General features: G+C 45.1%; 1 protein-coding gene across 1 annotated transcript; it reads left to right on the forward strand.

The window, feature by feature from the left end:
- The first annotated feature begins 450 nt into the window (after window positions 1-450).
- Window positions 451-1,525, forward strand: LOC147976562 (uncharacterized). The gene is made up of 2 exons (XM_087520901.1): window positions 451-903; window positions 1,403-1,525. The coding sequence occupies exons 1-2, from the start codon at window positions 451-453 to the stop codon at window positions 1,523-1,525; spliced, it is 576 nt and encodes a 191-aa protein (XP_087377027.1).
- The last annotated feature ends 21,563 nt before the right edge of the window (window positions 1,526-23,088 follow it).

Raw genomic sequence — 23,088 nt, forward strand, 5'->3', positions numbered from 1 at the left:
TTCCTTCTCCTCTGCTTCCAACAAATGTCTGACCTTAAGATAAACTTTGACAAGAGTGATGTGATGGTGATGGGCTACTCCCCGGCCGAGTCCCTTGCCATTGCCAACCGACTTAACTGTCACCTCGGCTCCTTTCCCACGACCTACCTGGGAACGCCCATAAGCGACTCTTGACTCACCGTCGTGGACTTGCACCCGACCATGACCAAGCTTCAAACGCGCATCGAGCCTTGGCAGTCAAAGGCGGCTCGGACCATTCTCATTAACTCATCCCTCCCCAGTCTCCTCCTGTTCCTCATGAGCTTCTACAGCCTTCATGAGACTCTGCACCATGAGATCGCCAAAGTTTAGTCTCGCTTTTATTGGACAGGCGACAACAATAAGCAAAAATACCATATGGTTAGCTGGCCAGACATCTGCAAGCCTAGGGATCAAGGAGTCCTCGGGATCATGTGCTCCAAGCGCATGAATATCGCCCTTCTATCCCGCTGGCTCTGGCACATCTTGCAAGGCCATGGTGGCATCTGGCTTGACATCATCCGGAACAAGTACCTATGTGGTCAGCCACTTGCCTTTTGTCAGAGATCTGGTGGCTCGCAGTTCTGGCATTCGGTCATCCAGCTGCTCCCTGTCCTTTGCATCGGGACATCCATCTCAGTGGGGTCCGGATCGGCGACGATGTTCTGGTTTGACAGATGGGCTGGAGACCCCCCCTTCGCCGCGCGCTTTCCCGACCTCTTCCTCATCGCAGTAGACCCCTTGATCTCTGTTGAGAAGGCCCTTATTGGCCTAGGGCGCCTTGCTTTTCGGAGACCTTTTGCCCCCCCGGAGTCCACCGCTTGGCGTGAGTTACTGGACTGTGTTGCTCTCCACGAGCCTATGGTGGACAGTGGCCCAGACCAGGTGAGATGGCGGCTCGAACCATCGGGCCAATTCTCCACCAAATCTCTGTACCAGGCCATCGCTCCCTCCTCCGCCCCTCCCCCCTTTCGACGGTGTGGTCCATCCGCCTGCCCCTGAAAATCTGGATCTTCATGTGGTAGTGGATTCACGGCCGGCTCCCGTCTAGCGTCGAGGTTCGCAAGCGAGATGGTCCAGGCTCCGGCCTCTGCTCGCTTTGCAGCATCCCCGAAGACTCGAATCACATCTTCTTCTCCTGCGTGTCCGCATAATTCGTGTCGATCTGCTTCCGTGACGTGGTGGGTGGAACTTGGTGTCACACCAACTTCCCTAACCTATATGACGAGCTCCAGTCCCCCCTTGAATTCTCGCCACATTAGGTGGCCTGAGATTGGAGTCATCGCTTCGACCCTCTGGACAATCCGCAATAAGCTTTGTGATCCAGCGCGCTCCTCTTCGACGGGCTACTGACGCTATCTTCAAACTGCCTGGTTTCTTGCAGCTTTGGCGGCCGCTTAGCCGCCCCAAGGACCGCGACGCCGTCTCTGCCTTCATCGCCAACCTCCGCTCGATGGCCGTCCGCCTGTCTCCGCCGCCCCCTCCACCACCGCCGGAACCTGACTAGTCGCTTATTTGGCTCTCCGGCGTTTTTTCTTTTTGTGTTTTGGGCTTGTTGAGCTGTGCCCTCAACAAAACCTTCGTACTTGTCTGTGAGACCTGGGTGTGTGCGTTTGAACTAGTCCTTGTATGTGTGCTCTATGGTGGTTTGCTTTATTTATAAAGTGGGGCGAATGCCTTTTATGCTAGAATGGGCCTATTCGGAGCCCACCCCTTCCCGATCTCTCTCTTCTCGCAACTGCGCGAATCACAACCCAACTATGCCCGGCCACGGTGGTTCCTCTCCTCCTCCCCTCCAGCTCGCCTCAAACCTAGCTGGCGGTGGCCGTGGATTCGTCTCCTGCTCGCCTCCTTCTCACCTGGAGCCTCCACCGGTAAACTGTAAGCAAGAGATGAAATCGACCAACGGTTGACTAACTGGTATTAGCAAGAAACAGAAACCACAAAGCCAAAAGAGAATTGAACCAAGTGATCCTGAGCAGGACAACTCTCATCTCATATGATTTCTCGTCTTCCATGCCGGTTCTGCAGAATAATATTGTCCCATGAGTGATTATGAAAATTAGTCTTAGTTGCACACCCAAAAATATTTGGTATATGAACTTCGCATGGCAGTGGGTTTTCCTGCTTAAACAATTATGAGAGTGAACCAGTCTTGCAAAGAAGCTAAATTTCATCTCAAAGTAGACAAGTAGTACTGCGACACCTCTATAAAATCGAATTTTCATGGACATAAAAAAATGATCCCTACACAAATACATGAGTAGGAAACCTAGAAAGAGGTCGGATGGAGTTGCCGTCAAACTATCGCAGAATCCCGGTGAGCCTCCATATGCCATAGTTGCTGCATATGCAACTTGCTGCCGCCCATCAATATTATCCCAGACCCCTAATTCCTGGAGTGACTGATTAAGCACCCTTCATGAGGAAGTGGCATCATCATCATCATCATCAAGAAAGGTATATACCTGAAAACATTAATCTTACACCGAAATCATCGCTGCCAGCATACTCATGCCTGAGCGCCATCGACACATTGCACATCTTCTAGATCACGCCCACGCTACTCTCCCCACACAGGAGCACGCAACAACTCTTGTGTCGCCTCCTTCCATGCCATACTATGCTGCACCTCCTTCGACTCGTGATGGAGAGAGGATAGATGCGGTCGGGAGGGGAAGCAAGAGAGAAGGGATAAGGTGGTGCAGCAGGGGTAGGAGATCTGTGGGGATGGCTGCGACGAAGGTGCGCAGAGAAGGGTTCAGCCGGATTTGTTGGGGCGACGACCGGGAATCCTCATGCAGGGGCACATGGATCAAGATGGCAACAAGACGAAATTCATCGGGTTTTTCTTGCCCAAACCCATCCCCACGATAAAATCGCAAGCCCATCCCCGTCCCCATCCCAGCGCACGGGGAATTTTTTTGCCCATCCCCTAGACCCACGGGGAACCCATCTGCACGAGTAGTCAATGAATACAACAGCTTTTGAAAGAAAAGCATAGGCATATTACATCAATAGTAGCAAGAAAAATCAGCATATTTAAGCAACAATCATAGTATATTTCAGCAGCAGCAACATAAGATAAGTAGTAGCAACATGTGGAGCCCTTTCTCCTTACAGTAGGACACATCGAGGGGGCATGAAGGGAGGCTCCTTGCTGGAGAAGAAGTGGAGGGAGGCACTCACTGGCATAGAAGGTGGCCGAGTGGCACTGCGAGATAGGATCGAGCCCAGGTGGCGGCCGAAGGACTAGGGTTAGGTTTATGACTGTGTGCATATGGGATTGAGCCTGTGTGCGGTGTGGTGCGGCTGTGTGGGACAACTCAAGCGACCGAGCGAGGGGCGCTGTAACATCCCAAATTTTCAATTTGGAATGTTATACATTAGGTCATCATGCATATCATGTTTTATTTTGCTTTTGGTTTTGATCCTAGAAAAATCCTAAGCAACTCAAGGACCCACGGAGAGAGTTGGGGATTTCGTTATTTACATATTTGAGTTTTCTCAAATTATGTAAACAGGATCATTTGATTTTATTTATTTTATCATCAATTATTTCTATTGCAAAAATATGAGAGAGGGAATAAAATGACTTTCCCCAAAATATAGAAATATTGAGGATTTAATAAAAAAATCAAATAAGATTTATGTCGGAGTTTTTCAGTATTTTATTTGATTTTAGGAAAAATGCGCGTTTTTCAAAGTTGTAGTTTGGGCCCAGATAAATGTTCACTTTATCGGGCTTGATTTTAGAAACCCGGGAAAATTTATTTCATGATTTTTGGAGTCCGTTTAGTATTTCTTTTTATTTTTCTTCCGAGCAAAATTATTTAGAAAAAAAAACGCGGAACCGACTATGGGCCGTACTCGGCCAGGACTCCGCCTGGCCGGGGCCTTTATAAGGCGCGCCCGAGGCCCGAGCCGAGCCAGCCCACCACCGCCGCCCTAACCCTAGCCAGCCCCAGCCGCCGCCCGCCGTCGCCGCCGCCGGAGTTGCACGCCGCCCGAGGTTCGCCGCCGCCTTGACTTCCGTGCCATTTAAAAAAAAAATTCTGTTCGTCGTTTTTCTTTTTCGTCGGATTTTTCCGCGGTTATTATCTAATCGCGATTTCTGATCCGATTTTCATTTTAGTATAACTTTTCGCTCGTTTATCGGAATCAGGCGATTCAAGCGCCTGGAGTTTCGTATCGAAACCCTCTTTTCGAATAACCAACTTAAACAAGTTTTTGCTACTGTAAAATTTGCCTTAGATCTAGATTACTAGAACGAAGTTATTTTCTTTCGCCGTTTGATTTCTTTTGCTTCGATCGATTTGATTCTTTTGCAAACCAGGGTTCTTAAGTTGAACTTTCTGGTTAGATCTTCTATTTGAGTTTTACCTGTGCATTAGATGAGTACTTATTGTATGCTTGTTTGTTTGTCTGCGATAGAATACCCGGAGTGCGCCGCCTGTTACTTTGAATCTCTAGGTTTCGCGGATCATCAGCAAGGCAAGTAACACTTTGATCATACCTTTTTCTACAACCCAGTTTTATTGCATTAGATCAATCCTCACACATTGCATGATTAGGATCTCATTAAATTGTGGGATGGGAAGTAGATGAGGTAGTACCTATTACCTGTTTATTATCAAACCTTTGGGAGTTACTTCTACGTTTGCTTATTATGCCATGCTATGCTAGTAGACGTGGATTGGGTGAGTGATATCCATGACAGATGTGAGATTGTTAATTAATGGTTTATCTAAGGTGGCAACCTAAACACACATCTGGGTGGATTGAGGCACCTGGGTATTCCAGGACTTGCCTGTTTTTCTTTTGGACCGCCACCCAGGCTTAAAGGGATCATGAGATTATTCATACTAGAAACTTCCGTGTGCAGCCACAAGCCATTATGGGCTCTGGCATAGTTGACTAAGTTGTGCGAACTCTTACAGTGGTAGACTAGCAGATGTAGGGGATGTAGGTGGTACGGTCTACCCGATCGTAAGGTGCTAGCGCTTCTGAAAGACTATGTCTCGGTCATCCGTTTCTCAAACACCATGTAGTGCGAGAAATCCAACGGAGGCGATCGAGTCTTGTGGGGAAAAGTGCGCAAAGCTCTGCAGAGTGTAATAAACTAATCATGATTAGCCGTGTCCCCGGTTATGGACATCTTGAGTATCTAGTACCTGGATTATCATGTGAATCTCAACATGTTACTCTAAAGTTAATTTTGTTGGGTTTTAATGATGTTACTTAATTGGGATTGAGAATGCTGTCAACCATTCTCAATGTTTAACAACCACCATGATAGTAATTAAATTTATTCCTTTGAAGTAGGGAAAAATTGGCTTTACGCAAAAACTATAACCATAGAGCTTTCCACCAGCCAAATATGCATATAGTATAGTTTTTGCATTCTATTACTCTCTATGTGTTACCTTGCCAGCATATTCCATGTGCTGACCCGTTTTTGGGCTGCAACGTTAATTTTGCAGACTTTTCAGACGATGATTAAGGAGTTTTTAGGTCGTGGTCCTATACTCAGTGATGCCATTGGAGTTGATGGACTCACCTATCTTCCAAGCCTTCTGCTGTTATCGTTATTAGATGGCCTTAAGCCATTTTTATTGTACTAAGTTCTCTTTGAGACACTCGATGTAATAAGTGTGTGATTGCTACTCTGCTATAAATCCTCCGAGTACTGTGTGGTGTCAGCATTACTGATCCAGGGATGACACCGGAGCACAGAGATCAGACTGTTTGAGGTTTGGTCGCTACAGGCGCTTGTTTATTCGAGGGGCTGGGGCGTTGGGCCGAGGCCGCTGGGCCCAAACGGGTTTCCAGTTCGGGTATTACTCAAACGGGTTTGAACCCACGGAACATGTCAGATTTTGTAATGTACCCATGAAGGAAATATGCCCTAGAGGAAATAATAAAGTTGTTATTTATATTTCCTTATACCATGATAAATGTTTATTATTCATGCTAGAATTGTATTAACCGGAAACTTAGTACATGTGTGGATACATAGACAAATAGAGTCTCCCTATTATGCCTCTACTTGACTAGCTCGTTAATCAGAGATGGTTAAGTTTCCTAGCCATAGACATGTGTTGTAATTTGATAAACGGGATCACATCATTAGAGAATGATGTGATGGACAAGACCCATCCGTTAGCTTAGCATAATGATCGTTTATTTTTTCTTCGATTGCGTTCTTCATGACTTATACATGTTCCTCAGACTATGAGATTATGCAACTCCCAAATACCGGAGGAACACCTTGTGTGCTATCAAACGTCACAATGTAAATGGGTGATTATAAAGATGCTCTACAGGTGTCTCCGATGGTGTTTGTTGAGTTGGCATAGATCGATATTAGGATTTGTCACTCCATGTATCGGAGAGGTATCTCTGGGCCCTCTCGGTAAGCACATCACTATGAGCCTTCCAAGCAATGTGTCTAATGTGTTAGCCACGGGATGATGCATTACGGAACGAGTAAAGAGACTTGCTCGTGACGAGATTGAACTAGGTACAATTTTACCGACGATCGAATCTCGGGCAAGTAGCCTACCTATGACAAAGGAAACAACGTATGTTGTTGTGCGGTTTGACCGATAAAGATCTTCGTAAAATACGTAGGAGCCAATATGGGCATCCGGGTTCCGCTATTGGTTATTGACCAGAGATATGTCTTGGTCATGTCTACATAGTTCTCGAACCCGTAGGGTCCGCACGCTTAACGTTCGATGATGATTTGTATTATGAGTTTCGTGTTTTGATGAACCGAAGTTTTTTCGGAGTCCCGGATGAGATCATGGAAATTACGAGGAGTCTCGAAATGGTTGAGACATAAAGATTCATATATTGGAAGGCTACATTCGGACACCGGACTAGTTCGGGTCGTTTCGGATAAGTTTCGGAGTACCGGGGGATACCGGAACCCCTCGAGAGGTTAATGGGCCACCATGGGCCTTAGTGGAGAAGAGAGAGGGCCAGCCAGAGTTGGCGCCCCCCTTGCCCAGTCCGAATTGGACAAGGGGAGGGGGCGGCGCCCCCTCCTTCCTTCTCTTTTCTTCCTCCTTCACTTCTTCTCCTACTTGGACTAGGAAAGGGGAGGGGGAACCGAATCCTACTTGGACCGGGAGTCCAAGTAGGACTCCCCCCATGGCGCGGCCCTAGAGCCAGCAACCTCTCCTCCCCCCTTTATATATGTGGGAGGGGGCACCCCAAAGGCACACCAAGTCTTCTCTTAGCCGTGTGCGGTGCCCCCCTCCACAGTTACACATCTCGGTCATACCGTCGTAGTGCTTAGGCGAAGCCCTACGCCGGTAACTTCATCATCATTGTCATCACGCCGTCGTGCTGACGGAACTCTCCCTCATCCTCAAATAGATCAAGATATTAAGGGACGTCATCGAACTGAACGTTTGCTGAACACGGAGGTGTCGTACATTCGGTGCTTGGATCGGTTGGATCGCGAAGACGTTCGACTACATCAACCGCGTTACTAAACGCTTCCGCTTTCGGTCTACGCGGGTACATAGACACACTCTCCCCTCTCATTGTTATGCATCTCCTAGATAGATCTTGCATGATCATAGGAATTTTTTTGAAATACCGCGTTCCCCAACAGTGGCATACGAGCCAGGTCTATGCGTAGATGTTATATGCACGAGTAGAACACAAAGAGTTGTGGGCGATAATAGTCATAATGCTTACCAACAACGTCTTACTTTGATTTAGCGATATTGTTGGATGAAGCAGCCCGGACCGACATTACATGACTGTGTTCATGAGACTGGTTCTACCGACATGCTTCGCACATAGGTGGCTAGCAGGTGTCTGTTTCTCCAGCTTTAGTTGAATCGAGTTTGACTACGCCTAGTCCTTGTTCAAGGTTCAAAAAACACACTTGACGAAAAATCGTTGTGGTTTTTATGCGTAGGTAAGAACGGTTCTTGCTAGAATCCCGTAGCAGCCACGTAAAACTTGCAACAACAAAGTAGAGGACGTCTGTCTTGTTTTTGCATGGCATGTTCTGATGTGATATGTTCAAGACGTGACAATATAAATTGTTGTATGAGATGATCATGTTTTGTAACAGTTATCAGCAACTGGCAGCAGCCATATGGTTGTCGCTTTATTGTCTGAAATGCAATCGCCATGTAATTGCTTTACTTTATCACTAAGCGGTAGCGATAGTCGTAGAAGCAATTGTTGGCGAGACGACAACGATGCTACGATGGAGATCAAGGTGTCAAGCCGGTGATGATGGTGATCATGACGGTGCTTTGGATATGGAGATCAAAGGCACAAGATGATGATGGCCATATCATATCACTTATTTTGATTGCATGTGATGTTTATCTTTTATGCATCTTATTTTGCTTAGTACGGCGGTAGCATTATAAGATGATCTCTCACTAAATTTAAAGGTACTGATACGTCTCCAACGTATCTACTTTTACAAACACTTTTGCCCTTGTTTTGGACTCTAACTTACATGATTTGAATGAAACTAACCCAGACTAACGCTGTTTTCGGCAGAATTGCCATGGTGTTATTTTTGTGCAGAAATAAAAGTTCTTGGAATGACCTAAAAATAAAGGAGATTATTTTTAGAATATATAAAAAATACTGGCGAAATAATCAAGGCCAGGGGGCCACACCCTGTCCACGAGGGTGGGGGGCGCGCCTGAGGGAGTCCTAGACTAAGGGGTCCTCGGGCGTCTGGCCTGTTATCCATGGGCCGGACTGATGGGCTGTGAAGACATGAAGGCCAAATACTGTACCCGTGTCCGGATTGGACTCTCCTTGGCGTGGAAGGCAAGCTTGGAGATTGAAGATGAAGATCCCTTCTTATGTAACCGACTCTATGTAAAGCCTAGATCCCCCCGTGTCTATATAAACCGGAGGGGTTAGTCCGGAAAGGATATACTCATTACCATAGTCATACAGGCTAGGCTTCTAGGGTTTTGCCATTACGATCTCGTGGTAGATCAACTCTTGTAACACTCATATTCATCAATATCAATCAAGCAGGACGTAGGGTATTACCTCCATAGAGAGGGCTCGAACCTGGGTAAACATAGTGCCCCCATCTCCTGTTACCATCGATCCTAGACGCACAGTTCGGGACACCCTACCCGAGATCCGCCGGTCTTGACACCGACATTGGTGCTTTCATTGAGAGTTCCACTGTGCCATCAACGAAAGGTTCGATGGTCCCTCCAATCGTCTATAGTGACGCTGTCCAAGGAGAAACCTTCCTCCTCGGACATATTTTCGTGTTCAGCAACTTCGTACTACGGGCCAACTCGCTTGGCCATCTGGAGTAGATCGATAGCTACGCCCCTAGACACCAGGTCAGATTTGGAAGCTTGAACTACGTCACGGATATCCGTGGAGACTTGATCTTCAATGGATTTGAGACCACAACGATCGCTTCCCCCTCGCCCCGATGAACATGACTTAAATCTGTCATCGGATCACATCCAGGAGATGGTCCCTATTGCTGCAACGGCCTTAGAACTGGAGCAGATCGTGCCATCCGAGGCTAGAGAGTCCGCGGCGTTGGAGACGCACACAGACTCGGCACCCCGCAATATCTGCGTCAATGGAACTCCGGACTCGTCCCCGGCTATAAGTTCCGGACCAGGTACGCCTGCGGACACCGAGCTGGATCGGTTATCGATTTTCAAATTTAGCGCCGTAGACATATTACAGCACTCACCTTTGGGTGATGTGCTGAACTCTTTAAGGAACTTGTCCTTGGAGAAGGACTCACAGCCGAACTATGTTCGGTTCGAGCCAGAGGCTGATGATGGGAATTTCGCTTCCCACCCGCCACCCACTTCATAGCCACTATTGATGACTTAACTGGCGTGCTTGATTACGGCTCCAAAGACATCGACGCTATGGACGACTATGCCGACAAGGAGAAATGCCAAGACCCGCCATTTACTGGATGTTGGACGACCACCTCTTCGTATGATCTGTACATGGTCGACACACCTAAAAAAGCTAGCGACGATGACAAAGAAGAGCCAGGTACGAATAAACCCTCTGAGACACACTCCAGGCGCCGGCGCCCTAAACGCCGCTCTAAGTCACGTCGCTCAAAAGACAACAACACTGGCACCGGAGAAAATAGTACTCCGGGCGACGCCGAAAACAATGAAGACCCTGTCGGGGCTGCATCCGAACAGGAGGAACAAGACAACGGGCAAGATAACCCTGATAAACAGGCCACGCCCAATGATCCAGATGATGATAGTTATCGTCCAGTCTTCGAGGATGATGAGAGCCTCGGCAATGAGGACTTCATCGTGCCTGAGGCACCCCACGAGTAGGAGCGCTTCAAGTGCCAGCTAATAGCTACTGTAAGAAGCCTGAAGAAGAAGCAACAACATCTCCAAGTCGATCAAGACCTACTCATTGACAGATGGACCGATGTCCTGCAGCCGAAGAAAACGGCCTCAAGCGCCCAGCCAAGAGTTACCCAAAGCGCAGATTACTACCTCAGTTCAAGGAGGAGGCACCAGATCCCATACACCCCTCACGCAATGCGGACCGACCACCACGTGGTCGGGATAGTGCGGCGGACCGACCACCCCGTGGTCGGGATAAAACGACAACTGATGTCTACTACACAACCTTCTTCTTGTAGAAGTTGTTGGGCCACCAAGTGCAGAGGTTTGTAGGACAGTAGCAAATTTCCCTCAAGTGGATGACCTATGGTTTATCAATCCGTAGGAGGCGTAGGATGAAGATGGTCTCTCTCAAGCAACCCTGCAACCAAATAACAAAGAGTCTCTTGTGTCCCCAACACACCCAATACAATGGTAAATTGTATAGGTGCACTAGTTCGGCGAAGAGATGGTGATACAAGTGGTATATGGATGGTAGATAATAGTTTTTGTAATATGAAAATATAAAAACAGCAAGGTAACGAATGATAAAAGTGAGCGTAAACGGTATTGCAATGATAGGAAACAAGGCCTAGGGTTCATACTTTCACTGGTGTAAGTTCCCTCAACAATACTAACATAATTGGATCATAAAATTATCCCTCAACATGCAACAAAGAGTCAATCCAAAGTCACTAATAGCGGAGAACGAACGAAGATATTATGGTAGGGTATGAAACCACTCAAAGTTATTCTTTCCAATCAATCCGTTGGGCTATTCCTATAAGTGTCAAAAACAGCCCTAGAGTTCGTACTAGAATAACACCTTAAGACACAAATCAACCAAAACCCTAATGTCACCTAGATACTCCAATGTCACCTCAAGTATCCGTGGGCATGATTATACGATATGCATCACACAATCTCAGATTCATCTATTCAACCAACACAAAGGACCTCAAAGAGTGCCCCAAAGTTCCTACCGGAGAATCACGACGAAAACATGTGCCAACCCCTATGCATAGGTTCATGGGCGGAACCCGCAAGTTGATCACTAAAACATACATCAAGTGAATTATGTGATATCCCATTGTCACCACAGATATCCATGGCAAGACATACATCAAGTGTTCTCAAATCTTTAAAGACTCAATCCGATAATATAACTCCAAAGGGGAAACTCAATTCATTACAAGAGAGTAGAGGGGGAGGAGAAACATAAGATCCAACTATAATAGCAAAGCTCGCGATACATCAAGATCGTATCACCTCAAGAACACGAGAGAGAGAGAGATGAAACAAATAGCTACTGGTACATACCCTCAGCCCCGAGGGAGAACTACTCCCTCCTCATCATGGAAAGCACCGGGATGATGAAGATGGCCACCGGAGAAGGATTGCCCCCTCCGGCAGGGTGCCAGAATGGGTCTAGATTGGTTTTCGGTGGCTACGGAGGCTTTTGGCAGCGGAACTCCCGATCTAATCTTTGTTCTAGAAGTTTTAGGGTACGACGATATATATGGGTGCAGGAAGCACGTCAGAGGAGCTACGGGGGCCCCACGAGGCAGGGGGGCGCGCTCCCCACCCTCGTGAGCACCTCCCGTATCTCCTGACGTGGAGTCCAAGTCTATCTGGTGGCTTTCGTTCCAAAAATAACTTCTCCAGTTGATTTCGTCCCATTTCGACTCCGTTTGATATTCCTTTTCTTCGAAACACTAAAATAGGCATAAAACAACAAATCTGGGCTAGGCCTCCGGTTAATAGGTTAGTCCCAAAAATAATATAAAAGTGGAAAATAAATCCCAATATTGCCCAAAACAGTAGATAATATAGCATGGAGCAATCAAAAATTATAGATACGTTGGAGACGTATCAAGCATCCCCAAGCTTAATTCCTGCTCGTCCTCGAGTAGGTAAATGATAAAGAAGATAATTTATTATGTGGAATGCTAGTTGGCATAATTTCAATGTAATTCTTCTTACTTGTGATATGAATATTCAGATCTAAAAGATTCAAGACAAAAGTTCATATTGACATAAAAATAATAATACTTCAAGCCTACTAATAAAGCAATTATGTCTTCTCAAAATAACATGGACAAAGAAAGCTATCCCTACAAAATCATATAGTCTGGTTATGCTCTATCTTCACCACACAAAATATTTAAATCATGAACAACCCCGATGACAAGCCAAGCAATTGTTTCATACTTTTGATGTTCTCAAACTTTTTCAATCTTCACGGAATACATGAGCGTGAGCCATGGACATAGCACTATAGGTGGAATAGAATGGTGGTTGTGGAGAAGACAAAAAGGAGAAGATAGTCTCACGTCAACTAGGCATATCAACGGGCTATGGAGATGCCCATCAATAGATATCAATGTGAGTGAGTAGGGATTGCCATGCAATGGATGCACTAGAGCTATAAGTGTATGAAAGCTCGACAAAAGAAACTAGTGGGTGTGCATCCAACTTGCTTGCTCACGAAGACCTAAGGCATTTTGAGGAAGCCCATCATTGGAATATACAAGCCAAGTTCTATAATGAAAGATTCCCACTAGTATATGAAAGTGACAACATAGGAGACTCTCTATCATGAAGATCATGGTGCTAATTTGAAGCACAAGTGTGGTAAAAGGATACTAGCATTGTCCCCCTCTTTTTTTATTTTGCCTTCCTTTTTTTGGCCTTTATTTTTTTATTTGGCCTTTCTTTTTTATGGCCTTTCTCTCTTTTTTTGGGAAATGCTCTATTGAATGATGATCATCACACTTCTATTTATTTACAACTCAATGATACAGCTCGATACTAGAACAAAGTATGACTCTATATGAATGCCTCCGGCAGTGTACTGGGATATGCAATGAATCAAGAGTGAAAAGTATGAAAGAATCATGAACAGTGGCTTTTCCACAAATACTATGTCAACTACATGATCATGCTAAGCAATATGACAATGATGAATGTGTCATGATGAACGGAATGGTGGAAAGTTGCGTGGCAATATATGTCGGAATGGCTATGGAAATGCCATAATAGGTAGGTATGGTGGCTGTTTTGAGGAAGGTATATGGTGGGTGTATGGTACCGACGAAAGTTGCGCGGTACTAGAGAGGCTAGCAATGGTGGGAGGGTGAGAGTGCGTATAATCCATGGACTCAACATTAGTCATAAAGAACGCACATACTTATTGCAAAAATCTATTAGTTATCGAAACAAAGTACTACGCGCATGCTCCTAGGGGGATAGATTTGTAGGAAAAGACCATCGCTCGTCCTCGACCGCCACTCATAAGGAAGACAATCAATAAATAAATCATGCTCTGACTTCATCACATAACGGTTCACCATACGTGCATGCTACGGGAATCACAAACTTCAACAAAGTATTTCTCAAATTCATAACCACTCAACTAGCATGACTCTAATATCACCATCCTCATATCTCAAAACAATTATGAAGCATCAAACTTCTCATAGTATTCAACACACTCATAAGAAAGTTTTATTATTCTTGAATACCTAGCATATTAGGATTTAAGCAAATTACCATGATATTTAAGACTCTCAGAATGATATAAGTGAAGCATGAGAGTTCATCTATTTCTTCAAAATAAAACTACCACCATGCTCTAAAAGATATAAGTGAATCACTAGAGCAAATGACAAACTACTCCGAAAGATATAAGTGAAGATCAATGAGTAGTCGAATAATTATGCAACTATGTGAAGACTCTCTAACATTTAATAATTTCAGATCTTGGTATTCTATTCAAATAGCAAGCAAAGCAAAATAAATTGACGCTCCAAGCAAAACACATATCATGTGGCGAATAAAAATATAGCTCCAAGTAAAGTTACAGATGAACGAAGACGAAGGAGGGGATGCCTTCCGGGGCATCCCCAAGCTTAGGCTCTTGGTTGTCCTTGAATATTACCTTGGAGTGCCTTGGGCATCACCAATCTTAGGCTCTTGCCACTCCCTATTCCATAGTCCATCGAATCCTTACCCAAAACTTGAAAACTTCTCAACACAAAACTTAAAGTAGAAAACTCATGAGCTCCGCTAGTATAAGAAAATAAATCACCACTTCAAGGTACTGTAATGAACTCATTCTTTATTTATATTGGTGTTAAACCTACTGTATTACAACTTCTCTATGGTTTATAAACTATTTTACTAGACATAGATTCATCAAAATAAGCAAACAACACATCGAAAACAGAATCTGTCAAAAACAGAACAGTCTGTAGTAATCTGGATCAAACGTATACTTATGGAACTCATAAAATTATGAAATAAATTTATGGACCTGAGGAATTTATCTATTAATCACCTGCAAAAATAATTAACTAAATATCACTCTCCAAATAAACATGGAAGCAATTCTCGTGAGCGCTAATGTTTCTGTTTTTGACAGCATGATCAACAAGACTTTCCCCAAGTCTTCCCAACGGTTCTACTTGGCACAAACACTAATTAAACACATAGAACCACATCTAAACAGAGGCTATATGAATTATTTATTACTAAACAGGAACAAAAGGCAAGGAACTAAAATAAAATTGGGTTGCCTCCCAACAAGCGCTATCGTTTAACACCCCTAGCTAGGCATGATGATGTCAATGGTGCTCACATAAAAGATAAGAATTGAAACATAAAGAGAGCATCATGAAGAATACGACTAGCACATTTAAGTCTAACCCACTTCCTATGCATAGGGATTTTGTGAGCAAACAACTTATGGGAACAATAATCAACTTGCATAGGAAGGTAAAACAAGCATAACTTCAAAATTTTAAGCACATTGAGAGGAAACTTGATATTATTGCAATTCCTACATGCATATATTTCTCCCTCATAATAATTTTCAGTAGTATCATGAATGAATTCAACAATATAACCAGCACCTAAAGCATTCTTTTCATGATCTACAAGCATAGAAAATTTACTACTCTCCACATAAGCAAGATTCTTCTCATGAATAATAGTGGGAGCAAACTCAACAAAATAATTATCATGTGATTGAAAATTGAAATCAAGATGACAATTTTCATTGTTATCATTATTTTTTAAAGCATACGTGTCATCACAATAATCATCATAGATAGGAGGCATGCTTTCATCATAATATATTTGCTCATCAAAACTCGGGGGACAAAAAATATCATCTTCATCAAACATAGCTTCCCCAAGCTTGTGGCTTTGCACATCATTAGCATCATGGATATTCAAGGAATTCATACTAACAACATTGCAATCATGCTCATCATTCAAAGATTTAGTGCCAAACATTTTATAGATTTCTTCTTCCAACACTTGAGCACAATTTTCCTTTCCATCATACTTACGAAAGATATTAAAAAGGTGAAGCATATGAGACAAACTTAATTCCATTTTTTATAGTTTTCTTTTATAAACTAAACTAGTGATAAAACAAGAAACTAAAAGACTCGATTGCACTAGTTCGGCGAAGAGATGGTGATACAAGTGGTATATGGATGGTAGATAATAGTTTTTGTAATATGAAAATATAAAAACAGCAAGGTAACGAATGATAAAAGTGAGCGTAAACGGTATTGCAATGATAGGAAACAAGGCCTAGGGTTCATACTTTCACTAGTGTAAGTTCCCTCAACAATACTAACATAATTGGATCATAAAACTATACCTCAACATGCAACAAAGAGTCACTCCAAAGTCACTAATAGCGGAGAACGAACGAAGAGATTATGGTAGGGTACGAAACCACCTCAAAGTTATTCTTTCCAATCAATCCGTTGGGCTATTCCTATAAGTGTCACAAACAACCCTAGAGTTGGTACTAGAATAACACCTTAAGACACAAATCAACCAAAACCCTAATGTCACCTAGATACTCCAATGTCACCTCAAGTATCCGTGGGCATGATTATACGATATGCATCACACAATCTCAGATTCATCTATTCAACCAACACAAAGGACCTCAAAGAGTGCCCCAAAGTTCCTACCGGAGAATCACGACGAAAACATGTGCCAACCCCTATGCATAGGTTCATGGGCGGAACCCGCAAGTTGATCACCAAAACATACATCAAGTGAATCATGTGATATCCCATTGTCACCACAGATATCCACGGCAAGACATACATCAAGTGTTCTCAAATCTTTAAAGACTCAATCCGATAAGATAACTCCAAAGGGGAAACTCAATTCATTACAAGAGAGTAGAGGGGGAGGAGAAACATAAGATCCAACTATAATAGCAAAGCTCGCGATACATCAAGATCGTATCACCTCAAGAACACGAGAGAGAGAGAGATGAAACACATAGCTACTGGTACATACCCTCAACCCCAAGGGAGAACTACTCCCTCCTCGTCATGGAGAGCACCGGGATGATGAAGATGGCCACCGGAGAAGGATTGCCCCCTCCGGTAGGGTGCCGAAACGGGTCTAGATTGGTTTTCGGTGGCTACGGAGGCTTCTGGCGGCGGAACTCCCGATCTAATCTTTGTTCTGGAAGTTTTAGGGTACGACGATATATATGGGTGCAGGAAGCACGTCAGAGGAGCTACGGGGCCCCACGAGGCAGGGGGCGCGCCCTATTGGGGGGGGGGGGGCGCCCCCCACCCTCGTGAGCACCTCCCGTATCTCCTGACGTGGAGTCCAAGTCTATCTGGTGGCTTTCATTCCAAAAATAACTTCTCCAGTTGATTTCGTCCCGTTTCGACTCCGTTTGATATTCCTTTTCTTCGAAACACTGAAATAGGCATAAAAGAGCAACTCTGGGCTGGGCCTCCGGTTAATAGGTTAGTCCCAAAAATAATATAAAAGTGGAAAATAAATCCCAATATTGCCCAAAACAGTAGATAATATAGCATGGAGCAATCAAAAATTATAGATACGTTGGAGACGTATCAACAACTCAGCCAAACAACAACCCGCCCCACCGCCTTGTAAAAATAGGGAATGAACAACCCGGGACCATACATACGACCTTCGGCAGGATCTGGACAGTAGAGCAGGACACACTAGATCAATCTACGGATCACGAGGATGCTTCCCGACTCGGGACGACGGCCACCTATTCGGACATGATAAACCTAGTCATGCCCGGGTCGATAACCATAGACGGGCTGCATCGGAGGTGCGCCGTGACGCGGCCCGATATAGAGGTGCCGCACACCCTCTCTGCTTCACAGATGAGGTGCTGGATCACGAATTCCCCGAGGGGTTCAAGCCCGTCAATATTGAATCATACGACGGAACAACCGATCCCACAGTGTGGATCGAAGATTTTATTCTCCACATCCACATGGCCCGAGGAGATGATCTTCACGCTATCAAATACCTCCCACTAAAATTAAAAGTGCCGGCTAGACACTGGCTAAATAGCCTGCCTGAAAATTCCATCGGCAGCTGGGAGGACTTGGAAGAGGCTTTCCTTGATAACTTCCAAGGAACTTGTGTCCGGCCACCAGACGCCGATGACTTAAGCCACATAGTTCAACAACCTGGAGAATCAGCAAGAAAATTCTGGACTAGGTTCCTAAGAAAAAAGAACCAGATCGTTGAGTGTCCGGATGCCGAAGCACTAGCGACCTTTAAACACAACATCCGTGATGAATGGCTAGCATGCCACCTTGGCCAAGAAAATTTGAAGTCCATGGCAGCCCTTACGGCACTCATGACCCGCTTTTGCGCGGCTGAGGATAGCTGGCTGGCTCGTAGCAAAAACACAGCCAGCGAGACAGGCCCCTTTGAGGCCAAGAGCAGCTCCGGCAAGCTCCAGCGCAACAGACACAAACACCGAAGCAATGGCGACAACACCGGTGACACCATCGTTAACGCTGGATTCAACGGCTCCAAGTCCGGCCAGCGAAAGAATCCCTACAAAAGGAACAGTGAGGGACCATCCAGCCTGGATCGCAAACTCGATTGTCCGTGCCAGATACATGGTACCCCAGATAAACAAGCCAATCACACCAACAGAGACTGTTGGGTTTTCAAACAGGCTGGCAAGTTAAATGCCGAAAACAAAGAAAAGGGATCACAAAGTGAGGACGAGGACGAAGAGCCCCAGCAGCTGAACACTGGAGGGCATAAGAAATTTCCCCCTCAAGTCAAAATAGTGAATATGATATACGCTACACACATCCCCAAAAGGGAGCGCAAGTGAGCACTTAGGGACGTCTACGCGGTAGAGCCAGTCGCCCCAAAATTCAATCTGTGGTTGTCATTCCCGATCACCTTTAATCGTCGAGATCACCCAACTAGTATCCGGCATGGTGGTTCAGCCGCACTGGTCCTTGACCCAATCATCAACGGATTTCACCTAACATGAGTCCTAATGGACGGTGGTAGCATCCTCAACCTGCTCTATCAGGATACAGTGCGGAAGATGGGCATTAATCCCTCACGAATCAAACCCACAAAGACTACCTTTAAAGGAGTCATACCAGGCATTGAGGCCCGCTGCACGGGCTCAATACGCTGGAGGTGGTCTTCGGTTCTCCGGACAACTTACGAAGCAAGGAGTTAATCTTCGATATCGTCCCCTTCCGCAGCGGCTACCATGCACTGCTCGGACGAACCGCGTTTTCTAGATTCAACGTGGCGCCACACAATGCTTATCTCAAGCTGAAGATGCCCGGTCCGCGCGGCGTGATAACAGTCAACAGAAACACAGAATGCTCCCTTCGGACAGAGGAGCACACCGCCGCCCTAGCAGCAGAGGTACAAAGTGGCCTTCTCAAGCAGCATCATAGTCTGGCTGCCGAGCCCCTGGACATCATTAAGAGGGTCCGGACTACATTGCAACATGACAACGCGGCTCGTCAAGATCTCGATTAGCAATTCGGCCTCCGTCCCGATCCCGATCAGGTAGTGGCATTCATACCACGCATACATAACTACGCACTCAAAATTCCATGGGCATCGACGGAGGCACAAGCTATCCCGGGATCTATGGTTCGGCTAGACCGATCCCAAACACACATATAACTTTACTATCTCATTTTCCCTTGTTTCAGGTTTCTCCTATGGGGGCCTCCTTCGACGGCCTGATTAATGATCCTGTCAAAGGATAAACACACCGGATTGACACGGAGCACATGCGTACATGGGAAGCCCTAGAGGCTAACCATCTTCAGGACCCACACACAGCTCGCCTTCGGTTATGGCATGTCAAATAGCCGGTTGCTTATTGCATTATTTTGTACCAATGTGCTTGGACACATTAACCCAACTATAATGGAAACAGTTCATGATCCAAGTTCAAGGGCCCCAGATCCTATCTCTGTTCTCCTTCTATTTTTCCTTTAAATTACTTATTTCCTAGCAACCGTACACTCTGGTACGTTTCATATTTGCCAGGGCCTCCCCATCGCCCCACGACACGGCAACAAAGTCCGAACAATCCTTAAAGATAAGTTCGGCACCCCGAATTTAGCATTATATCACTACAAAAAAATACACTTCCGTGATGATATGTGTTTGTCACAGTAGGTCGCGTTTTCTGTCATGCATGTACACCCATGACAAATTTATGACAGAATCAAGATAGTCATACCTGTGCGGTCGTAGAAGTGTTCCACGACATTGCCAAAATTATCATCACGGAAGTGTCCACTTCCATGACGATAAATCACGCGTCACAGAAGTGCTTTCGTCAAGGGTGACCGACACGTGGCATCCACCGTAACGGAACGCCGTTAAGCTATCGGGTCGGATTTTGGATCCGATAACCCGTTAACAGCCACGACCAATGCCGATTTTCCACGTGTAAAATTCTCATTGGCTGACGGATCCACGCGTCAGCTCCGCGTTGGCACAGGTGTCACTCCTCCAACGGTCGAGATGGGCCTATGATATGTTGACACATGGACCGGCCCAAAAGTGGCAAACAAAGAGTAAATGGGCCGGCCCAACCGAAGGCGCATAAGATTTAGAGGACCATAATGGGCTGACCCAGCTAAAGGCCCACAAAATTTAGTGGACCATAATGGGCCGGCCCAGCTAAAGGCCCACACGATTTTGCAGACCATAATGGGCCGACTCATCTAAAGGCCCACAAGATTTTGCGGACCACAATGGGCCGGCCCAGCTAAAGGCCCACTAGATTCTGCCGACCATAATGGGCCGGCCTAGCTAAAGGCCCAACATTCTCTGTCAAATCGGCCCATCAACGGCCTGTCCTAAACTTGTCATCAACGCGGCCCATGGTCACTTCTGGCCCGTTAACAGTCCGCTAAGTAATTGGGCCGAATTACGGCCCGGTGTATTTCCGGCCTGTTAAAGGTCCGGCTTCATTTGGGCCCATTTACAGGCCATCAAAACTTTCGGCCCATAAACGACCGTGAAGGATTTGGGTCATATTCGGCCATGTCTGACATTCGGCCTGTTAGAGGCCCACTATAGCTTTGGGCCACTTTCGGCCTGTTGTCATTTTCGGCCTGTTAACGCCGGATGTAAACCATGGGCCATATGTGGCCCAACGTCATATCGGGCCCATTAACGGCCCATATAAAAATGACGATAATCTAGCCCGACCGAAGTTCCGGCCTGTTAAAGGCCCGTGTATTAGGTCAGCCCATTTACGGCCCGTCCGAATTTTGGCCTGTTAAAGTCCAGTGGGTTATTTGGCACAATCAGGGCCCAATCTCACTTTCGGTCTATTAAAGGCCCATGTATTTTATGGGCTCGAGATATTTACACCTATAAACGGCCTATTTTTACTGAGGGCCCAAATTATGTTTAGGCCTGTTAAAGGCCCACTATGGGCACAGGCCTACCAGAAAAATATGAAATCTTATGCTGATTTAGGCCCAGATATTTTTAGTGGGCTACATGCCAATTTGGCCCATAATCATTTTTAGCCCAATTGGAATGGGCCCGACGAATGTTGGCATGTTGGGCTCCTAAGATAAACCTACACTATACAAAAATAGCATCGTAATTACTGCAGCCTGAGGCAGCATCATAAATGTGGTATCACAACAAAATAAATTCCAACCATACAACAAAAGGCCTGTTGGCATAAAGTTTACAGTCCTTCCAGATAAAAGCACCATCAGATGTATAGAAGCACAGATCATTTGACCTGAGTGCTAATGTTTTAGGCTGTAGAATATGATGGAGCAGCACGATCTCCACCTTTTTCCGCCATTGCTCTTGAACAACGAAGCGAATGTCTGATAGTCTGGTTTCAAAACCATTCATATCTTGACGACATTTCTCAACCACTATTCTTGTATCCGAAACAATGTCCACTAGGGATTGGACTTGTGTCTGGAGCACAGATATATCACTCTGTCTAGCAGGAAGATTTCGCTCAGTAGGCAATTTGGACGAGGTTACCTTGACAACCAACCCAGAATTGCGCAGGAAGGTGCTTTTTGCACTGTTAGTGGAGAGATACTGACGCACTGCAACAAGAGGTGACATTGTGCCTGTAGTAGCCTCGTCACCTTCAGGTGGTTGTGGCTGTTCAATCATTTGTTCCATAGCTTCCTGAAAGTTTGAACTTGTAGATTAGTGTACCAGATAAGTTACTAATGAGACAAAAACAAACAAAGTAGGTTAAACATTTATACATAACTTATTTTGGTGAACTACTGTAATACATTAGCATGTATTGTAGTGCCAACTACATAATAAAATCACTTTTGGAACATATGTCCATGTAGCATGCCTACTATATTGTCTATTTCCTCACATTCGTTGACATCTAAGGATAAAGAGACATGGTTTAAAGTAGGATGAACATAGTATGACATCATTCATATCATGGGAAAACAGATATAAAACAAACATGCTATTTTATCATTATGTGCGCACGTGAACATAACAACTAGATTACAGATCAAGACCAAAAGAATATCCTTCATCTCTTTTAAACCATGTAAAGTGAAATGATACGTTAAGACAACTGTGAATAAAAGTGAACAGAGTAACTGACATTGGCTGCAAACCAAGTAGTTAAATGAACACATCACAGTACCAATCAGTTGAAGGCAGGAGGAGTAAGGACTTACAACAGTGGCTTGAACTGGTGTGCTCATGCCCTTCATCTTGCTGGTGTGGCAATCCTTGAAGATTTGCACTCCATTTGGTTCAGGTTCTTTTTGGCCCGCACGGGATTTCCTCTGTATTTGGAACAAGTCAATATAGATACGATAATATGGCACAAAAAAAAGAAGGAAGTAGCAGCTATTTACAAGAGCCTCGCAGTGTGCAATATAGCTACGAGATCCTGTGGTCTGTTGGAATTTCACTTTAGAACGGTTAGTTTTGTTCTTCAAACAGTTAGCCTAGAAGAAGATACACTTGTAAGGCACATACATAAATACAAGTTCAATATGTGGTCTGATCAAATACATATCACTACTAGGAAAAGGGCTATAGATGGAATTGACACTAATGGCGCACCAGACATGTGGTGCGCCATTACTATATACTAATGGCGCACCGTGTGTTGGTGCGCCATTAGTGTGGAAGACACTAATGGCGCACCAGGCACACGGTGTGCCACTAGTAACAAAATGTTTTTTTTCATTTTTTCAAACATAGTAATGGCGCATCCGGGCAAAGTGCGCCACTAGTAGTTAGAACTACTAATGGCGCACCAGCCATAGAGTGCGCCACTACTGTATTTTTTTTACTTTTTTGCAAAACTACT

The sequence above is a fragment of the Triticum urartu genome, chromosome 4A (assembly GCF_056163025.1).
Source record: "Triticum urartu cultivar PI428250 chromosome 4A, HENAU_Tu73, whole genome shotgun sequence".
NCBI lineage: Eukaryota > Viridiplantae > Streptophyta > Magnoliopsida > Poales > Poaceae > Triticum > Triticum urartu.

Bases quoted from the DNA above. Each gene is read 5' to 3' on its own strand.
- LOC147976562 (XM_087520901.1), top strand. From the start codon at position 451: ATGTGCTCCAAGCGCATGAATATCGCCCTTCTATCCCGCTGGCTCTGG. The intron at 904-1,402 runs GTGAGATGGCGG...GGTTTCTTGCAG, and splicing joins TGGACAGTGGCCCAGACCAG to CTTTGGCGGCCGCTTAGCCG.